Source organism: Gracilinanus agilis, chromosome 2 (genome assembly GCF_016433145.1).
Source record: "Gracilinanus agilis isolate LMUSP501 chromosome 2, AgileGrace, whole genome shotgun sequence".
Classification (NCBI taxonomy): domain Eukaryota; kingdom Metazoa; phylum Chordata; class Mammalia; order Didelphimorphia; family Didelphidae; genus Gracilinanus; species Gracilinanus agilis.
Window position 1 is genome coordinate 369,956,979 of NC_058131.1, and position 17,529 is coordinate 369,974,507.

The following is a 17,529-nucleotide window of genomic DNA, read 5'->3' on the forward strand; positions in this document are numbered from 1 at the left end:
AGCCCTTCGGTGATTTCCTTTCTCTTTTGGTCTAGTCTCCCCCCCCCCCCCCATATGAACTTTTAACTATAGTTAAGATGAACTAAGGAACTTTCAAGGATCACTCCTCGGTATTAAGTGCATTACGGATGACCATACAGATTACAAATCTGATTCAGATAAAGAGACAATTAACGTACTTTTGCTTCCATTTATTACAAGGTTTCGGTTTCAGATCTGCACAGAGAAGCGTCCATATGGCACGAGATAAGAGACCAAGTGAGTGAAGTATCAATAAAATACAGGTGTGGCAGAGCTGTGACCACAAAAGTCCAACTCTCGAACCAATGCTAGTCGAGTATTTAGTGAGTTACATTTTAGGACTTTTCCCAAGACACAGGAACTGAGTGAGCACTGCTCCTAATATTGCCCCTTCCACTCTCCCCATTACGGACTAAGCTCCGTCGAGGCACATTTCCCGACATCGAGGGTTTTCCTCTAGAAACCTGAGGGAACTGGCCCTTCCTACTGCAATATTGCTTCCATTTCTGCATCCTGCTCTCTCTTTTTAAAATTTTAACACCAAAAACTTTAGACAGGGTGATTCCGCCAAATCCCGCTAATCCCAGAGAAATCCTATGAGGAACTTCCGGGAATGTTCAGATGTTGAAGAAAGCCCATCACTCCCAAATACCGTCCTCCATTTGGGGTTGGACCCAGGCCTAGGCCGCCTGAACCAGATAGTGAAAATGTGGGATTGTGGAAATAAAATAGAGCACTCAAGACCTGAGGCTCCAAGGGGCGACCTTGGCGGAAGGAGAGTTCAGACTCCTCCAAAGTAGTCCCCGGAGCAGCCAAAGACCTCCCTCCCTCCACTCGCCCTGTGGCCCAGTCTCGGCCCGGTTCCTGAGGAGTAGCCCTAGGCAGGTCGCGTTCCTCTCAAGGGCTTGAGACAAAGTCCTCGTCCACGTCGTTCTTCCCCTTCTCCGCCCCACCCCAGCCCGGGCCTGACCTGTTGCAGGAGCCGCGCCGAACACTGAGCAACCAGACCCTCCATCCTCTCTTCTGGGCCCCTCTCGCCTTATGGCCGGAAACGGAAGTTGCTCGCCGATTCCATGAGGAATCGGAAATCCCGCCTTCCAATCCCGGAACTGGCCTTGAGAAAAAAGCCCGGGGAAAGGTGGGGAAGGGAGTTCCCGGGTCTCTGCTACCCCCTGGCGGGACGTTGGAGTCATTCTGCCCGGAGTCTGTAGGGACACTTACCCGGGATGGTGGAACCTCGTCCTGGTCTGGCTGAGGGGAGTACAAAGGTTCCGTAGTGTGGCTTTTCTCAGGCCTAGGACTCCTCTCCGTGTCTCCTTTTGTTTGCCTGTCTGTAAAGTGTATGCAGAGTTCCCTTTCAGGTCCATTTCAAAGTGCTTTAAATGAGGAAAAGTATCCGGGATCACAGGGCTGGGAGCTCTCCGGGCCTCCAAGACAAGGAAACAGGCCCCAGCGGGGCCTGCGGATTGTCCAAGGTCCCCAAGAGATCGAGGAGCACGCCCCGCACTTCAGATCCTGGATCCGACCTCTTTGCTCCGCACCCCTCTTCCTCTCAGTTATCTGACCAGCCACCTTATGTAAGGAGGGAAACCAACCCAGCAGGGATGGGCTGCCCGAGGTCCCCGCACCCCTCCCCCCCCCGCCCGGGGGGTTAAAGGAGACTCCCGAGGCTATCTAGTCCCCCAGACGCATATCACCCATAGCCCCTACACATGGTTTCCCTGTCTTAAGCTTGAAGATCTCTACAAAAGATGATCCTGGGGTACCCCTACCTCACTCTTGCCCCCTCTTTTTGGCCCCAGCCTCACTCCTCGTCCTGGTGCATTACCCATGTCCCCCTGCATAACTACCCAGTCTCCTATTTCGTTCTCCACCCCTCTATCACTCCTGCCTCACAGTTCCCTGCATCATTCTCAGTCTCCCTGCATCGCCTCTCACAATTCTCCAGCATTACCCATGCCTGCCTCACTGCCTCACTCCACGTCACTCCTGGTCCCACTACCTCACTCCCAGTTTCTTTGCTTCACTCCCCGTTCTCTCTTCCTCTGAATCACCCCCTATTCAGTCATTCCCCTGCCTCACTCCCAAACCCTTCTACTGCATCCCTTCCCCAACCCATTCCACTTTTAGATTTCTCTTACTGTAAGTAAATTTTTCCTTTCATCAAACTCCTATCAGCTGATTCTTTCCATTCCACCACATTGCCTCCCAGAGAATCCCCCAAACCAGCCAGAGTTGGGACTCTTCTGCTTCCATGGTTCCACATTTCTTTCTTTTCCTTCCCCCCCCCCATTTTCTTTTGGTGGTGAAGGTAATTTTCTCCTAGTTCCCCTTTCCCTCAGCTTATTGTCAGTGACTGAATTTATCCCATTTCTAATTTCTTCTTTGTGCTACTGCTCCAAGGTACATACCTGAGAGGCTCTGGGATCAAGGCAACTTGGATTTTCTGCCCACAATGAAGAAGAAAGTTTCAGGAGAGATGGAATGTGTAATATATATGGATGGATTCTAGGGAGTGGCAACTTCGTCTTACCTTGGGAGGTGCTGATCTTTGTCCTGCAGAGTAGGTACTCTAAGTTAACAATTACTGAGGCTGAGTATTGTACTCAGAATTTGAAAGTACTGGGAAATTCTAGAGTGGGGAGCTTTGAGTGCTGCTCCCCTGGGCTTCACAGCCTCCTGATTGGATAATATAGGGACTGCACCATTGACCTTATAAAAGCTAGGGGCAGAATTCTTTTTCTTTTTCTCTGTTGTCCCCATGTTTCCAGTCATACCAATTTCAACTTTGCATTTTGGGAATAGGAGAGGTTGGATGACATCTGGTTTATGGAACAGTATGTTGTGATTTTCCCAACCCTTTGAGAAGATAGCATGGGTTTTGCTTTTCTTTCACACAAAGGAGGCTCAGTGAGTGACTTGTTCAATGCTACATCAGAGACAAATTTGAGCCCTGGTCCTGACTTAACTCTATGTCCAGCCCTCACAATTTGACACTTCTTACCAGTAAGGTGCTTAGTGAACCTTAAAGTGCTATATAAAGTAAGCTACTAATCCCATGTGTAATGGGAATTGGCATGTATGCAATAAACTTCCAACATTGTCTCCTTGAGTAGAGGTCTTGGAGAATTTGCTGCTGGGAGAGTTGTAATGATGTGTAGCAAAAACCTCTAGGAGAGACCTGATTATGCATAGGAATTCTGTTACTGGTTCCAGTTGCTAACCATATGTTTAGATCAAGTCTTTCTGAATTACTGTGTAGTCAGAAATAGGGATACCTTAGAAATGGCTCTAGTGACCAGAGCCTTAACTGATTATTTTTGCTTTTCAACTGCTTCTTCTTGGCTTAATGTAATGCTGTAATTTGACAAAGGTGTCAAATATGCAGCCAGCTTACAAAGTGCACTAGAATATTTAATAAATAATGTTAATACATAGTTTTCTAAGTCAGTATGCAGCCCATTGGGAGACATATATGATTTAGTGGCCTCTTTCCTATTTGTATTTGATGATTGTCCTAAGGAGAGTGACCTTGGACCTTCTCCCAGATGAGGCTGGGCTGATAGGTGGACAGCTCACTTGTCTCTGTACTGTGTTCTTTTCTATTTTAGGTAAAGGAATTTAAAACTCTAATCTTGTGAATTTTAAAGAATCAGGAGAACAGTACTTCAAGGTCTGGATTTATTTCCATTCCAGGACTGATATTTTGAGAAGCAAGTAGTGACCTTCAGGAATCACTTCTGAAATTGAACTGCAGGTCCAGTACTCTACTCACTGTATCACATAGACAGGGCACAGTAGGGAGAATACTGGACCAGGAGTAGGAAAGACCTGAGCAGGAATCTGGCCTCATTCTCTTATTAACTGTGTGACACTAGGCAAGTCACTTAACTTCTGCTTTGCCTTAGTTTCCTCATCTGTAAAATGGGAATAATAATAGCACTTACCTCACAGGGTTCTTGTGAGAATAAAATAAAATAGTATTTGTATAAACACTTGCTATTACAATTAGGAATGACCAGTGCAAGGATAGCTGAGATAAGAGGTTGCTTTTCAACACAAATTTGATAGGACTGAAGCTCTGTAGACTGTGCCAAATCTAAGCTCACTTCCCAGGGATTGAAGTGGGATAGGGGAAGACTGTGTCCCCAAGGTCTTTTGAAGAAATGTTTGTACCTTGGTTCTTGCTTTATCTTTGAAATAAATATCTCTTTGTAAAAGCTAATTGATGTTAAATGAGCAAACCGATAGGATGCTAGTTACTGGCCCTTGAGTGGGAGAACACAGTCTGCTCAGGACCTCCCTAATTTCCCTTAAGGGGCAAGTGTCATCAGATTAATACTGGTATACTGGGCCACAGCACATTTGATGTATATATATCCATATAGACAGATATGTATGTATACACTGTCAGCGTGGAATCTAGAAGCCCCCAGACTTGTAGCCTAGAAAGATTTAATGTCCCCCAGTGAAAACCCCGGGTTAGACCTTGTCACAGGAGAGTTTTTCCCTGAGGGAAAGTCCAAATTCACTAGTCTTAGACTCACAATAGACCTGAAAGTAGTTTAAGTGGGGAGGGCTAATCAGGCGTTAAGTAAGTTTCTCCCCTTAGACCAAAGCCTAGGTGGCCCAGCCCTGGGCCGAGTCTTTCCCTTTTGTGTCCATTGTAAAGCATCAGCCCCTCACAGTTATTCCTGTAGAGACTCCTCATTTTCCTTTGTTACCATTGTAAAGTCAATTAACTGTCCCTCTCATCCCCAGTCCCCAAGTTCCCCTAGAAAGGTATTTAAACTTCCCATTTTAGAGTTGTCAATTTAGCTTGGTTGGCTCTCCCTGGGGTCAGTGACCAGAGCAACCAGTTTCAAACCTTGGAACTCTGCGTGGGTGTGTAGCTCACAGCTCTGTGTGGAGGCCTAATTTAGCACTGAATCCCTTTCCTTAATTAAAGAGTGTTTTTTCTATTTAATAGTTCTGTGGTTTTTTCTAGTTAACATTATAAAGGAAGGAAAAAACATGATTTGTGGCTTGAATGAATGAGATTAAACTAGGGCAATTCACTCCCTTCTTCCCCAATTCCTTTTATATCATTAATGACTCAATGAAAGCCAGCAAAACAAATTATGGGAAACTATCTTAGCAGCATCTTTTCTGCTGAACTGTTTTAAGTGATGATAAAAGTTATTCTTTTTAACTACTAAAGTCATTGCCACTTATCTCAACAATCAAAAAAGAAAAAAAATTCACACCAGGTAAAAATTACACCATTTTTTTGGTCTGAAGAGAAATAACAAGCATTTATTAGAGTCAGAATGCCATGGGATCACAAGTACTGCTTACACCCATCCAAATCTCAGAAGATCTGATTTTTCTCTATGTGCATACTCCTTCCAACAAAACAGACCAGGATTTTTCTAGAACTTAGCAAATAGTCTTCAGGAATTGCTGCAGCCAAACTGGTGATAAACATCTTCCACTGAGGATGAGTGTGATATATAATTTCTGAGGCAAGAATCAATACTAACACAGCCATATTCTTGAGTTCCAAAAGTTGTTCTGCTCAGTAGCTAAAGATGTGAGGCAGAAACTGCTACCCCTCTTAGGAGATCAATTTCATTCATGGCACAGAGTATTCTAGAGGGATAGGCATACAAGAGTAGAGAATCTCTTTTGTTTTAAAAAAAAATGTCACGATACAAGCAACATTTTAGATATTTGAAGTTTACCAGAAGATTGTACCAGTAGCATTTCCCTTTTCTACTTCTTGTAGCTCTGGTCTTCTTGTCCCCAAAGAGGCTGTGTTACCTGGGGCTGAAAGCATGCACCATCTCTGATTTCTCAAATGCCAACACAGGGGCATTAAAAACTAACTTTATAAGGACTAAAATTGGAATGGAGATATATTCCAGGAGGATTGAGCAATGCTAGAAAAACTGAATATGAGATGAAGTATTTGGAAGAGCTGTGACAGATGGTGACCTAATAATGAATATTGATCTATTAAGTTTTTATTGAATGCTTGCTATGTTTCCATCTCTATGGTTGAACATTTGTGGAAGACATGAGAGAACTATAAGACATAGTCCTTTCCTCAAGGATCTTACAATCCAGTTTCAACAGTTACAGGAAATTTGGCCATTGTATATAACTTAATGTAGGAATCAAGACCATGAAGTCTTAGTTGAGGGCAGCTTGTTACAAAGGAAAGGAACTAGGTGAGACTCAAGGTTCACCTTCCAACTCTACAACTAATTAGTTTTATGACCTTAGGTAGGGAAAAGCAATCTGAAAGTAAAAGCTTCAGAAGTTAAACTGGGACTCAAGACCAGGGAATGGGATTTTCTTACCTCTAGAACAATGATGGTGAACCTTTTAGGGATGAAGTGCCAGCCCTTCTCCCATCCTGAGACCAAGTACCCCACCCTACCCCTCAGAGACTGAGTGCTGCACCTTCCTCTTCTCTAACCACCCCCCCTCCTGCCCCCTTACCCCAGACAAGGGAGGGAGGAAGTACTCTCATTAGGCTGCTGGGCAGGTGATGAGAGGTGAGTGTGGAGAGGGAGAGGAGAGTGGCCACAGTGCTCCACTCCCCACTGTGTATGTATGTATGTGCCTGGCTGTGAGCTATGCTGCCCTCTGCCCTCAGACCTAGCTCCTCCTGCCCCACCATGAGAATCACCTTTACCACAGACTCAAAAGGCTGCTGTCATACCCTTACTCAGCAGGTGAGCTGTAAACCCCGCCACCCCAAGTGCCTTGCCCCACACAGGTGAGAGAAGAACTCCCATTGGGCAGCTGGCCAGAGAGGTAGGGGAGAAGTGAGACATGTCCTCAGGCACATGGAGAGGAGGAGGTGAACAGCTCCACTCTGAGTCCCTCAGGCTTTCTAGTAATGAATTCTAGTGGGCAACTGCAGGAATGCCCACAGAGAGGGCTTTGTGTGCCCTTTTCAGCACATGTACCATAGGTTCACGACCACAGCTCTAGGATTACACAGCACCTACCATAAAATAATATGTACAGGAAACAATGAGTGCTCAGTGCCTCACTGAAATGACCAGGGATGGCAGTCACCTCACTGTCTGAATTTGGGGGTGTGATTTTTCCTCTTCCCTGTAAGTTGGAAAAACAATTCGTACCTAAAGTGCTTGGATCTCTGTGGGGAAGAACTTATTTATTTATTTGCTAGGGGCAGGGATCAGCTATTTCAAGACTGTATGACAGCAACATCTTTGCCTCTATGGAGTATATTTAATTTATAAAGGGGATAAGAATAAAGGGGGGGGGGAGAAGTCCTATCAATATGGGAGAAAGAAATGGATGGGAACTGAGGTCAAAAATAATAACTTGATCTGAATTAAGTGGGGCTAAGGGAGAGAAAGGGAAAGAGCCAAAAAAAAAAAAAGATTCATTTGGAAAGGCCACTTTATTGATGAAGATAAAAATGAATGTAGTTCCCCAAGCCCTCCCCTCACCTTAGTGGCTTCACTGGGCATGAAACCAGCATGGGCAGGCCTCTTTGTCTCAAGTGTGGGCCAAGGTGCCCAGGTTAGGCCCTACCCACCCTTCTTTTTTCTCCTCATCATGCAGCCAAATGCAAACACGTCACAGCTCACGAAGATTCATTGACGGCACTTTAGAATCCCCAAAATGGCTCCCGTGCATTGTTATTTCTCTTCCCCCCACCCCCTTTTTTTACACATTGTACAAAATACATGACTAGGAAAAGTCAGCTGTGCTGATATCTGCAGGAGATCCTTTTAGGATTCCATATCCTCCAAATGTATTTATTGCAGTAAAACCTGTAAAAGGTAGAGCTGTACAAAAAAACAAAAACAAACAAAAAACACAACCTAGACGATTTTAAGAGCAGCAACTCAACACTGCTTTAGTTCATTTAAATTTTCTTTCCCAAAAATACATTCCTAAATATACAAACTATACAATCTTGTCATTTTAATGCTGGTTTTTTATAATAACAATAGAACCAAAAGCTAAAAACAAAAAAACAAAACCAAAAAATCTGTTCATCTTCAAACTGGCAAGAGCTCTACTGTGCATGGGACTGGGTACCTTCATATAACACCACATAAATAACTCTAGCCACACCCAGCGGTTCACATTGTGGGTGCATGGCCAGTAGGACAAAGGAAATACTTTTCTGGCGATCAGACATCATCGGCAGAGAGGGTTGGGATGTTAATCCTGGGTCGGGTAAAAAATGCCATCTTCTCCCTACAGGGGATGTCATCAATGCTGGTTAGTGAAGAGGCCCCATTAGACTAAGTGCCCACCTCAGCTCCGGAGTCAATAGTGAAGGTCAGACAGCTCTAGAAAATGTTACTGAGGCAACATCCCTGTGTTCTCAAAGGAGAGCTCTGCTTACCCTGAGACAAAGACTGAGAGTTTGTGAAGCCAGAGGGGATCGGTGAGAATGAATCACCCCAAACTGTATTTATCACTCTCAGCCTCTTCAGCCAATCCCCCATAATTACCAGTGATAGAAATGTAATAATAAAGGCTGGAGCAGGTGGTTCATTCATTAAACAAGAGCATCTGACAAATTAGGCAGCATTGTGCTGAGACCTGATAAAGTCAGCCAGGGGAAGAGTAAGCAAGGGCTCATACATCACTGGGGAAGACCTGGCAACAGGTAATCATCTGGTATTGAGAGCTGGCTCGTACAGGAGGCCAGTGAAAGATAGTGAGACAGAGAAAATGGGGCAAGAAGGCGGACTCAGATTAAAGGAGAAAGAAGGGAAGGAAGGAGAGGGAAAATCAGAGGAAGACAGAAGAAAGAAGATGGGAACAAAAAAGAGAGATGAAGACAGAGAAATGGAGAGCCTGGGCCCTGAAGTAGAGTATTGTGGCTCCTACCTGAACGACTGTACTTCTGGGGGCTCTTTACAACTCTGCCCCCGTAGCCGGTGGACATCCTTAGCTGCAGCTCTCATCATCTTGTCAGCCTGTAACTCACCCTTGTGCTCAGCCTTCTCTGCCTGCAGGGCAAAGCAATTCCAACAGTTCAGTGAACTCTGGAGCTCCAAAATGCCTCTTGAGGTTGGTCAGTGAAAGAAGAGTTCATTTTAGTACAAAGTGATGAGCCTTCTGTGGTCAGAAGGGCCAGCTGTGATGGAAGAGGTTATTCTGAGCACTTCTCATGCTCCATAATGATTTATTTTGTGATGAATTTTGTTCAAAATAAAAATGAATAAGTTATCATAGCATTTCTACAAAATCCATGTTAGATCAGCAGGACTTATCTAGGTCAATGAACTGATCTATCCCATCACAAAAAGAAATAAGACAAGAGATTGAGTGAAATGTTTAGGAAGGTGGGGAGAAGAAAATTCATAGAAATAGTAATTTTGGCCATGTGCATGTCCATGAAACAGAGGTACATCTTTGTCCTAACAATAGCAACAACTATGACTATTACTACTACTACCATATTGATCATTACTATTACACCACATCATATTTATATGATACTTTTCACTGAATAAAATATTCTATTCTATAGTATGAGTATTATTAACATGGTGTTTTTCATTTCATCTTTGAATCCACAGTGCTTAATACAATGCTTACCCATAAACACCTCATTAAGTAGATATTAAATGTTTGCTAAATTAAATTGAACCACCATTTTGTAGGTGAGGGAGTTGAGGTTTGGGAAAGGAGTGGCATTTTAGTATGGGATTTAAGCCTGGAGCTGCAAGCAGTGGAATTAGAGATGGTGGCTCTGGGTTCTGGTCTTGATTCTGCCCCTTTCAGCTATGTCACTGAATTGGGGCAAGTAACTTTTCTGAGTCATCTGATCTCTTCATCTATGGAACAGAGATAGTAATTGTGCTATAGGGTTGTTGAGAGCATCAAATGAGATGATTTCTGTAAAATACTTTATAAACCCAAAAGCCCTTCTATGAACATATTCTTGCCTTCAGTTGTTGCTATGGAAACTTGGTGAGACTGGGACTGTTAGTTTCCCTTAATGCAATGATAATAATAATAGCTTGCATCAATATAGTGCTTAAAGGTTTTCAAAACACTTTACAAATATTTTCTCACTTGATCCTCATAACTGCCTTATGCTATGGGTGCTATTATTATCCTCATTTTGCAGAAGAGGAAACTAAGGTATATAGAGGTTAAGCAACTTGCCCAGGGTCACCCAGCCAGTAAGAATATGAGGCTAGATTTGAACTCAGAGCTACCTGACTCTAGGTCTATCTATTCATCATGCCACCTAGCTTCTAAGAATAGCCAGTCCCACAAGTTCCCATAGGTACTATATAGATATAAATAGTATTTAAATTATATAAATTATAGTACTATAATAATATAAATTAGTATTTAAAAACCTGAGTTATTGGCTTTTTAATCTAGTGTTCTTTCTACTATGCGGTCATACTTTTGGGCAGCTAGGTGGCACAGTGGATAGAGTACCTGGCCTGGAGTTAGGAAGATCTGAGTACACATCTAGCCTCAGATATTTACTAGCTGTGTGACCCTGGACAAGTCACTCAACCTTGCTTGCCTCAGTTTCCTCATCTGTAAAATGAGCTGGAGAAGGAAATGACAAATTACTACAGTATCTTTGCCAAGAAAACCCCAAATGGAGTTACAAAGAGTCAGACAAGACTGAAATGATAACCACAAAATAGCTACGAGATTTATTTGCAAATGGTTTCCCCTATCTGGGCAGAAAACACCAAGTTTGCTTACTTTTCATTCTGTCTGATGACAGAGGGAATCTCTCCTAGCTTTAGTTACCTTCCACCAAAGGCTTCTTTTATGGAATACAATGGTTTCATGATGAACATTCCCACTACAGAATTAATCATCCCTAAGGATTTAATCTGTGATAACTTTAGACCAGAACTCCTCCAACCCTTATTGCTTACCTTCTTTTCTACCATCCTCAGCAAGAGCCGGTAACGTTCATCATCTCGGACCCACTGAGGCAGCTCCTTTTCCCCATGGCTCTTGGCTCTCTCCAGCTGTTCCTTCAGTTCCTTCAGCACTGAGATTTCTTGTGTCAGCTGATTATGCCAGGTCCTTGAGGCCTGCAGGTCTAACTCTAGGTCTAATGAGGTGCGAATTAGGCGCTCAGCTCTGAGGGATTTGACAGATGATGGCTGTAATAGAGGAGATGGTTACTGTCACTTCTCAGAATTCTCTAGCCAAATTCATTTGAACAATCCACTTTGCTTCTATCATTCCCTTGATTTCAAAAGCTTCTTCTTTCCCATTCACTAATTTACGTGACTCCTTCAAAACCAGGGCAAAAACCCACCTTTGCCAGGAAGTCCTCCCTGATTAATCTTAGCCAGTGTTGACTGCTCCTCTCTCTTAAGTCCCCTTGTCATCTGTATGGCTGTTTTGCATCAGATTTATTTATGAATAAACTAAAGAGAGCTTTATGATTTTTTTCTACCCCCAACTAGATTTCATATTTCTTTATGGCAGAGATTAGGGCTGGAAGTGAGCTCAAAGATTCTATAGTCCAACCCCTTCCTTTTATAGATGAGGAAACTGTACCTGGAGAAGTTATGTGACCAGGATCATATGCTCTGTGTTGTGAGTCAAGTTCTCAGAGGAAGAAGACCTAGCACCTTTCACATTTGAACAGAGCCAAATATTAGAATTAGGGTCTAGCCAAGTTCGAGTTAAGGACAGTGCTGCTGTCACAGATGCTAAAGCCCAAACACCTGCATGTCTCCTGGCAGCTCAGGGATTGGACAGTGCAGGCTCTGCTTCGACAAGATCTTTTTTTCTCAGCATCCCAGTTATTATTGTCCTTGGAAAAGCTGGGTTGGACATCTGCTCCCAAGTGCTATGTAAATGTATAAAAGGCTTAACCTTTCTGGATAAGTACAATGAATGTCATGCCACCCTTCCTCCTCCTGACTTACATGTTACCTCTTCCCCTTCATGCTCCATGAGCAGAGGAAATAATTTAGAAGAAGAAGGAAAGAAAGAAGAATGAGGAGCTTCTCTGGAAATGTAATATCTTGTCTAGAACTGGGCCAACAGCTTCCTTGGACTTATGACACTGCTGGCCACCTGAACCCATTTATGAATTCAGTTAACTTGAAGTCATTTTGTATTTGTGTGTCTCTATCTTTTATCTCCATATTTTTAGTTCTATTACCTCTATCTTCTCTCTCTTTATGTCTCTATTTGTATATTCCTTTCTTTACCTTTCTCTAAAACTATATCTGTATTTTTCTTTACATCTAGAACTACAGTTATATCTTAGCTACATCTATATCTTCATCATTATTTACATCTGTATCTACCTATAAATTTGTCTGTTGGTGTATGTATATATTCACAGAGAGTGCCTAGAGAGACTATTAGCATCCCAGAACCAGTTAGTCGATTCATGCACCATAGTCCCTTCAAAGATATTTTCATTACACATCATCACAACTCTCCAAGAAGCAAGGGAATGTTGTCAGAGGTACTCTGTGCCAATACTTGTAACTATATATGCATATCACTATAGTTAGCACAGTGCCTAGTGCATAGTGGATTGTTTATTTATTTTTAAAAATAATTTTCTAACACTTACCCCTTCTGTCTTAGAATCAATACTAAGCATTGGTTCCAAGGAATTCAAGAACAGTAAGGACGTGGCAATTGGGGTTAAGTGACTTGCTGAGGGTCATAGAACTAGGAAGTATCTGGGGTCATATTTGAACCCAGGACTTTCTGTCACTAGGTCTGGCTCTCAATCAGGTGTCCACTGAGATACCCAGCTGCCCCTCATAGGAGATGTTTTTAAAATGTTAGCCCCATCTTTGTCCAGATCCTTCCTTCTTATGTCATTCTAAATCAGACATCTATGTAGTGTTTCTTGCCTTTACAAACAACTTTCTTATCTGGTACAGATGACTCTTAAGGAATGAGAATGGTTCTTTGCTTCCTAGTTCTGACTGGCCATTTTTCAGGAAGGAATCTCCATCTCTTGCTGGGACTGCTTGTTAGCTTTCAATGTCAATTTCTAGCTGATTTGCAAAAATCCCTTTTGCACTTCACTGCTTTTGAGAGGCTTTTGGAAGCTCATGGTCCTTATTTCAGCAGAAGGCAATCAGAAGCTTTAATTGGTCAGTCACTTGGATAGCATTTGCTCAGCACAGAGCCTGATGCATGAGGCTGAAGAGTGTAAGACTGGGGAGAGTTTACCAAATAAATAAGCCCTTGAAGGAACTTCATTTCTAATCAGATGTTGATGCTTTTGTCAAGCAAAGTTAAGTATGCCAACTCCTAATGTATATGCAGCTTCCTTTCCCCTGCTCAGGCTTGCCCTTTTCAAGACTTCAATCCTTTATAGCAAAACAGGTAAAGATAAAATCCACTTGGTCATACAACATTATTGACTGCTTGTCAAGGGTATTTTCATGTGAAGGCAGAGGATAGTGGTGAGGGAGAGAAGATCCTGGAACACAGAATGGGTTCAAAGAAAATTCTTACCCTCTTCATTCGGACACTTCTTCTCTCCAGGGAATTTCGAACAAAAGGTGGCTTTTTGGATAGGGTTGAGCTATCGCTATCACTTCGATTCAACTGAAAGAGAAATGTCAACACAAAGTAAATGTAGAGCTGTTCTTGTTAGTCCTAAAATCTATTCTGTGAACAAAGACTGGGGCTTAGAGATTGAGAAGAGACTTGAATACTAGTCTAAGAAGTTTAGATATCATCTTACAGACAACAGGGAACCATTGAAGTTTTTTTTGACTAAGAAGTTACATGATGAAAGCAATGTTTTAAGAAGATTAATCTGGAAGTAGTATTTAGCCTGGGATACAGGGAGAAAGATTCAGGCAATTTGGGACAGAATTACAATAGTCTAGGCCTGAAATAATTAAACTGAAGTAGTGGCAGTGAGAATACAGATAGAAAAGATATTAGAAATAAAAGAATGGGCTCCCCATCATTACTTACTCTGCACACATATTGACTCTGAGGCCCAGGAGAGAAGGTCTTAGAGCGAATGATGGTACTTCCTCGGACAAAGGGAGTAGGAGGTGGGTTGCCCATTCTTCGATCTTTGGGTCGCACCACAGTAGGTGATGGTGACAGGCTCTCTGTATTGGTTTCTTTGTCCACCTGAAGAAAAAGTCAAATTATCTTAAAGCTATTCATGACTCATGAGGATCTAACTACTCACTTTTGGGAAATAGGTATCTGAGTGATTCTTTAAAGCCCAGGTTACCTTTGCTGTCAGCATAGTATGAAATTTCTCTCTCCCCCACTGCTGCTTATCACTCACTTAGTTATACTCTTAATATTTGGAATGATTACTTTCCCCAGCCCCCTGAAGCCCCGCTTCTGCTGAAAAAACAGGAGGGTATTTTCAACCTCTGGGGAAAAAAAATCAAGCAGCCAGTAGAGGTATTCCTTGCTTTTACATACATATATAAACCTAATTTTTGTAAATTGAAATCTGATTTCCCTCATATTTATTTATTTATTTATATTCAATTTCTTCTGTTTTATTTTAATCTCTGAAAAATCTAGCAGAATAAAAATACATTTTAAAAATCTGTCCCACATTCTTTGTCAAATAATGATGATAATCATAATATCAAATATTTATGTAACACTATGTACCAGACATTGTACTAAGCTCTTTACAACTCTTGTTTATCTGTTTGTTTATTTATTTATTTAGCAGGGGGCAAGTGATCCTTATAATATCCCTGGGAGGTAGGGACTATTACAATCCACATTTTACAGATGAGGACACTGAGCAAAAAGAGGTTAAATGACTTTCCCATGGTCACCCAGATGTTAAGTTCCTGAAACTGAATTTTTAAAAATTTTATTTTTGTTGTCATGCAAAATACACTTCCATATTGGTCATTGTTGTAAGAGCACACTCAAACCTAACCAAAACCCCAAAATAAAAACACTGAAGTGAAAGTTGACTCCGACACTTGTTTCTCTGGAGATGGATAGCATTCCCCATCATGAGTCTTTCAAGATTGTCCCAGATGAGTGCATTGCTGAGAGTAGCCAAGTTTTCACAGATAATCATCATACAATATTGCTACTATGTACAACGTATTGTCTGTTCTGCTTATTTTGCTCTGTATCAGTTCCTGCACATCTTTCCAGCTTTTTCTGAAATCATCTTGCTTATCATTTCTTTCAGTACAATAGTATTTCATCACCAGCATGTACCACAATCTGTTCAGCCATTCCCCAAATGATGAATATCCCTTCATTTTCCAATTCTTTGTCACTACAAAAGGAGCAGCTACAAATATTTTTGTAGAAGTAAGTCCCTTCCCTTTTTTATTATGTCTTTGGGATATAGAGCCAGTAGTGGTATTACCAGATCAAAGAGTATATGCACAGTTTTATAGCTCTTTGGGTTGAGTTCCAAATTACTTTCCAGAAGGGTTGGATTAGTTGGCAACTCTACCAACAATGCATTAATGTCCCAATTTTGCCAAATCTCCTCCAACATTTACCACTTTCCTTTACTGCCATATTGGTCAATCTGATAGGAGTGAGTTGGTATTTCAGCATTGTTTTAATTTGCATTTCTCTAATCAAGAGTGATTTAGAACATTTTTTCATATGATTATTGATGGCTTTGATTTCTTCATCTGAAAATCATTTGTTCATATCCTTTGACCATTTGTCATTTGGTGAATGGTTTGTATTCTTATAAATTTGATTTTGAGAAATTAAATAATTATTAGAGACGTTATAATTTTTTTTCTCAGTTTGTTTTTTCCCTTCTAATCTTGGTTACATTAGTTTTGTTTATACAAAAGCTTTTTAATTTAATAAAAATTATTCATTTTGCATTTGGTCATAAATTCTTCCTTTCTCTAAAGATCTTCCAGGTAAACTATTCTGTGCTTGCCTAATTTAGTTATGGTATCACTCTTCATATCTAAATTATATATTCATTTTGATCTTATCTTGCTATAGGGTGTGAGATTTTGATTTATACCTAGCTTCTGCCAAACTGTTTTTCAATTTTTCCAACAGTTTTTGTTAAAGCGTGACTTCTTATTCCAAAAGCTGGTATCTTTGGGTCTATCAACCACTGGATTGTTAAGGTCATTTACCCCTATGTATTTTGTATCTGATCTACTCTTTTGATATACCATTCAATTTCTTCACCAGTACCAGGTTATTTTAATGATTACTATTTTATAGTACAGTTTGAGATCTGGTACTGCTAGGCCACCTTCCTTTACATGTTTTTCATTACTTCCCTTGATATCTGTGACCTTTTGCTCTTCCAGATGAATTTTGTTATTATTTGTTATAGTTCTATAAAATAGTTATTTGGTAGTTTGGCCCTGATGACACTGAAAAAATAAATTAATTTAGGTAGAATTATAATTTTTATAATATTAGCTTGGCCTACTCATGAAAAAAATAATGTTTTCCCAGCTATGTAGATCTGACTTTATTTGTGTGATAAGTGTTTTATAATTATGTTCATATAATTCCTGTGTTTGCCTTGGCAAGTAGATTCCCAGGTATTTTATATTTTTTAGAGTGATTTTAAATGGAATTTCTTTCTAATTCTTGCTGTTTGACTTTATTGGTAATATATTGAAATGCTGAAGATTTATGGGGATTTATTTTGTATTCTGCTACTTTACTAAAGTTATTGATTATTTCAATTAGTTTTTAAGTTGATTCTCTAAGTATACCATCATATTATCTGCAAAGAGTGATAGTTTAGTTTTCTCATTGCCTACTTTAATTCCTTCAATTTCTTTTTTTTTTTAACTTATTGCTAAAGCTAACATTTCTAATACAATATTAATAGTGGTAACAATGGGCATCTTTGCTTCACTCCTGATCTGATTGGGAAGGATTTTAGCTTATCCCCATTGCAGATGATACTTGCTGATGGTTTTAGGTATATACTACTTATTATTTTAAGGAATGACAAATTTATTCCTATGCTTTCTTGATTTTGTTTTATTGTTTCTTGATGTTTCATGAAGTCACTAGCTTCTAGTTGCCCAATTCTAATTTTTAAAGAATAATTTTCTTTGTGGGCTTTTGAGCCTCCTTTTTCATTTGGCCCATTTCTTCTTGCTTTCCTTTTATTCCTCTTCCTCATTTTACCTCTGTCTCTCTTAATTGATTTTTTGAAATCCTTTTTCAGCTCTTCCAGAATCTGAGACCAAGTCACATTTTTCTCTGAAGTTTTGCATGTATTTGCTTTGCTTTCACTGACCCCTTCTGAGTCTGTGCCTTGCTCTCTCATAAAATTTTTATTATTAGGTTTTTTTTTTTATGTTTACTCATTTCCCAGTCTTTTTTCTTGACTTTTGCTTTTATTTTAGAGGTAGGCTTTTCAAGGAGAAAAGGGCACTCTCTTAAACTTTAATTCTTCTTTGATGCTACCATTAACCTTATATCTAGGTTTCTGTAAGTTTCAATTCTTCCAAGGTGGTATGATGGCTGGTGGGTTGGTAACTCTGAGAGCCACTTCCCACTGCAGATTCAGTCACCCAC

At 40.8% G+C, this 17,529-nt stretch overlaps 2 protein-coding genes across 2 annotated transcripts in view; both read right to left on the reverse strand.

Annotated features, from left to right (window-relative positions):
• RARS1 (arginyl-tRNA synthetase 1) overlaps positions 1-1,036 on the reverse strand; it is a 28,425-nt gene extending 27,389 nt beyond the window's left edge. The window contains exon 1 of the mRNA XM_044661702.1: positions 992-1,036. Within this exon, the coding sequence (XP_044517637.1) occupies positions 992-1,036 (45 nt within the window). The remainder of the gene's footprint in view (positions 1-991) is intronic.
• A 6,389-nt stretch (positions 1,037-7,425) lies between these two features.
• Positions 7,426-17,529, reverse strand: part of WWC1 (WW and C2 domain containing 1) — a 158,771-nt gene continuing 148,667 nt past the window's right edge. Inside the window, exons 19-23 of the mRNA XM_044664459.1 lie at positions 13,972-14,136; positions 13,501-13,593; positions 10,926-11,159; positions 8,896-9,017; positions 7,426-8,253 (exon numbers count right to left, since the gene is read on the reverse strand). Of these exons, the coding sequence (XP_044520394.1) occupies positions 8,187-8,253; positions 8,896-9,017; positions 10,926-11,159; positions 13,501-13,593; positions 13,972-14,136 (681 nt within the window). The 3' untranslated portion in view covers positions 7,426-8,186. The remainder of the gene's footprint in view (positions 8,254-8,895; positions 9,018-10,925; positions 11,160-13,500; positions 13,594-13,971; positions 14,137-17,529) is intronic.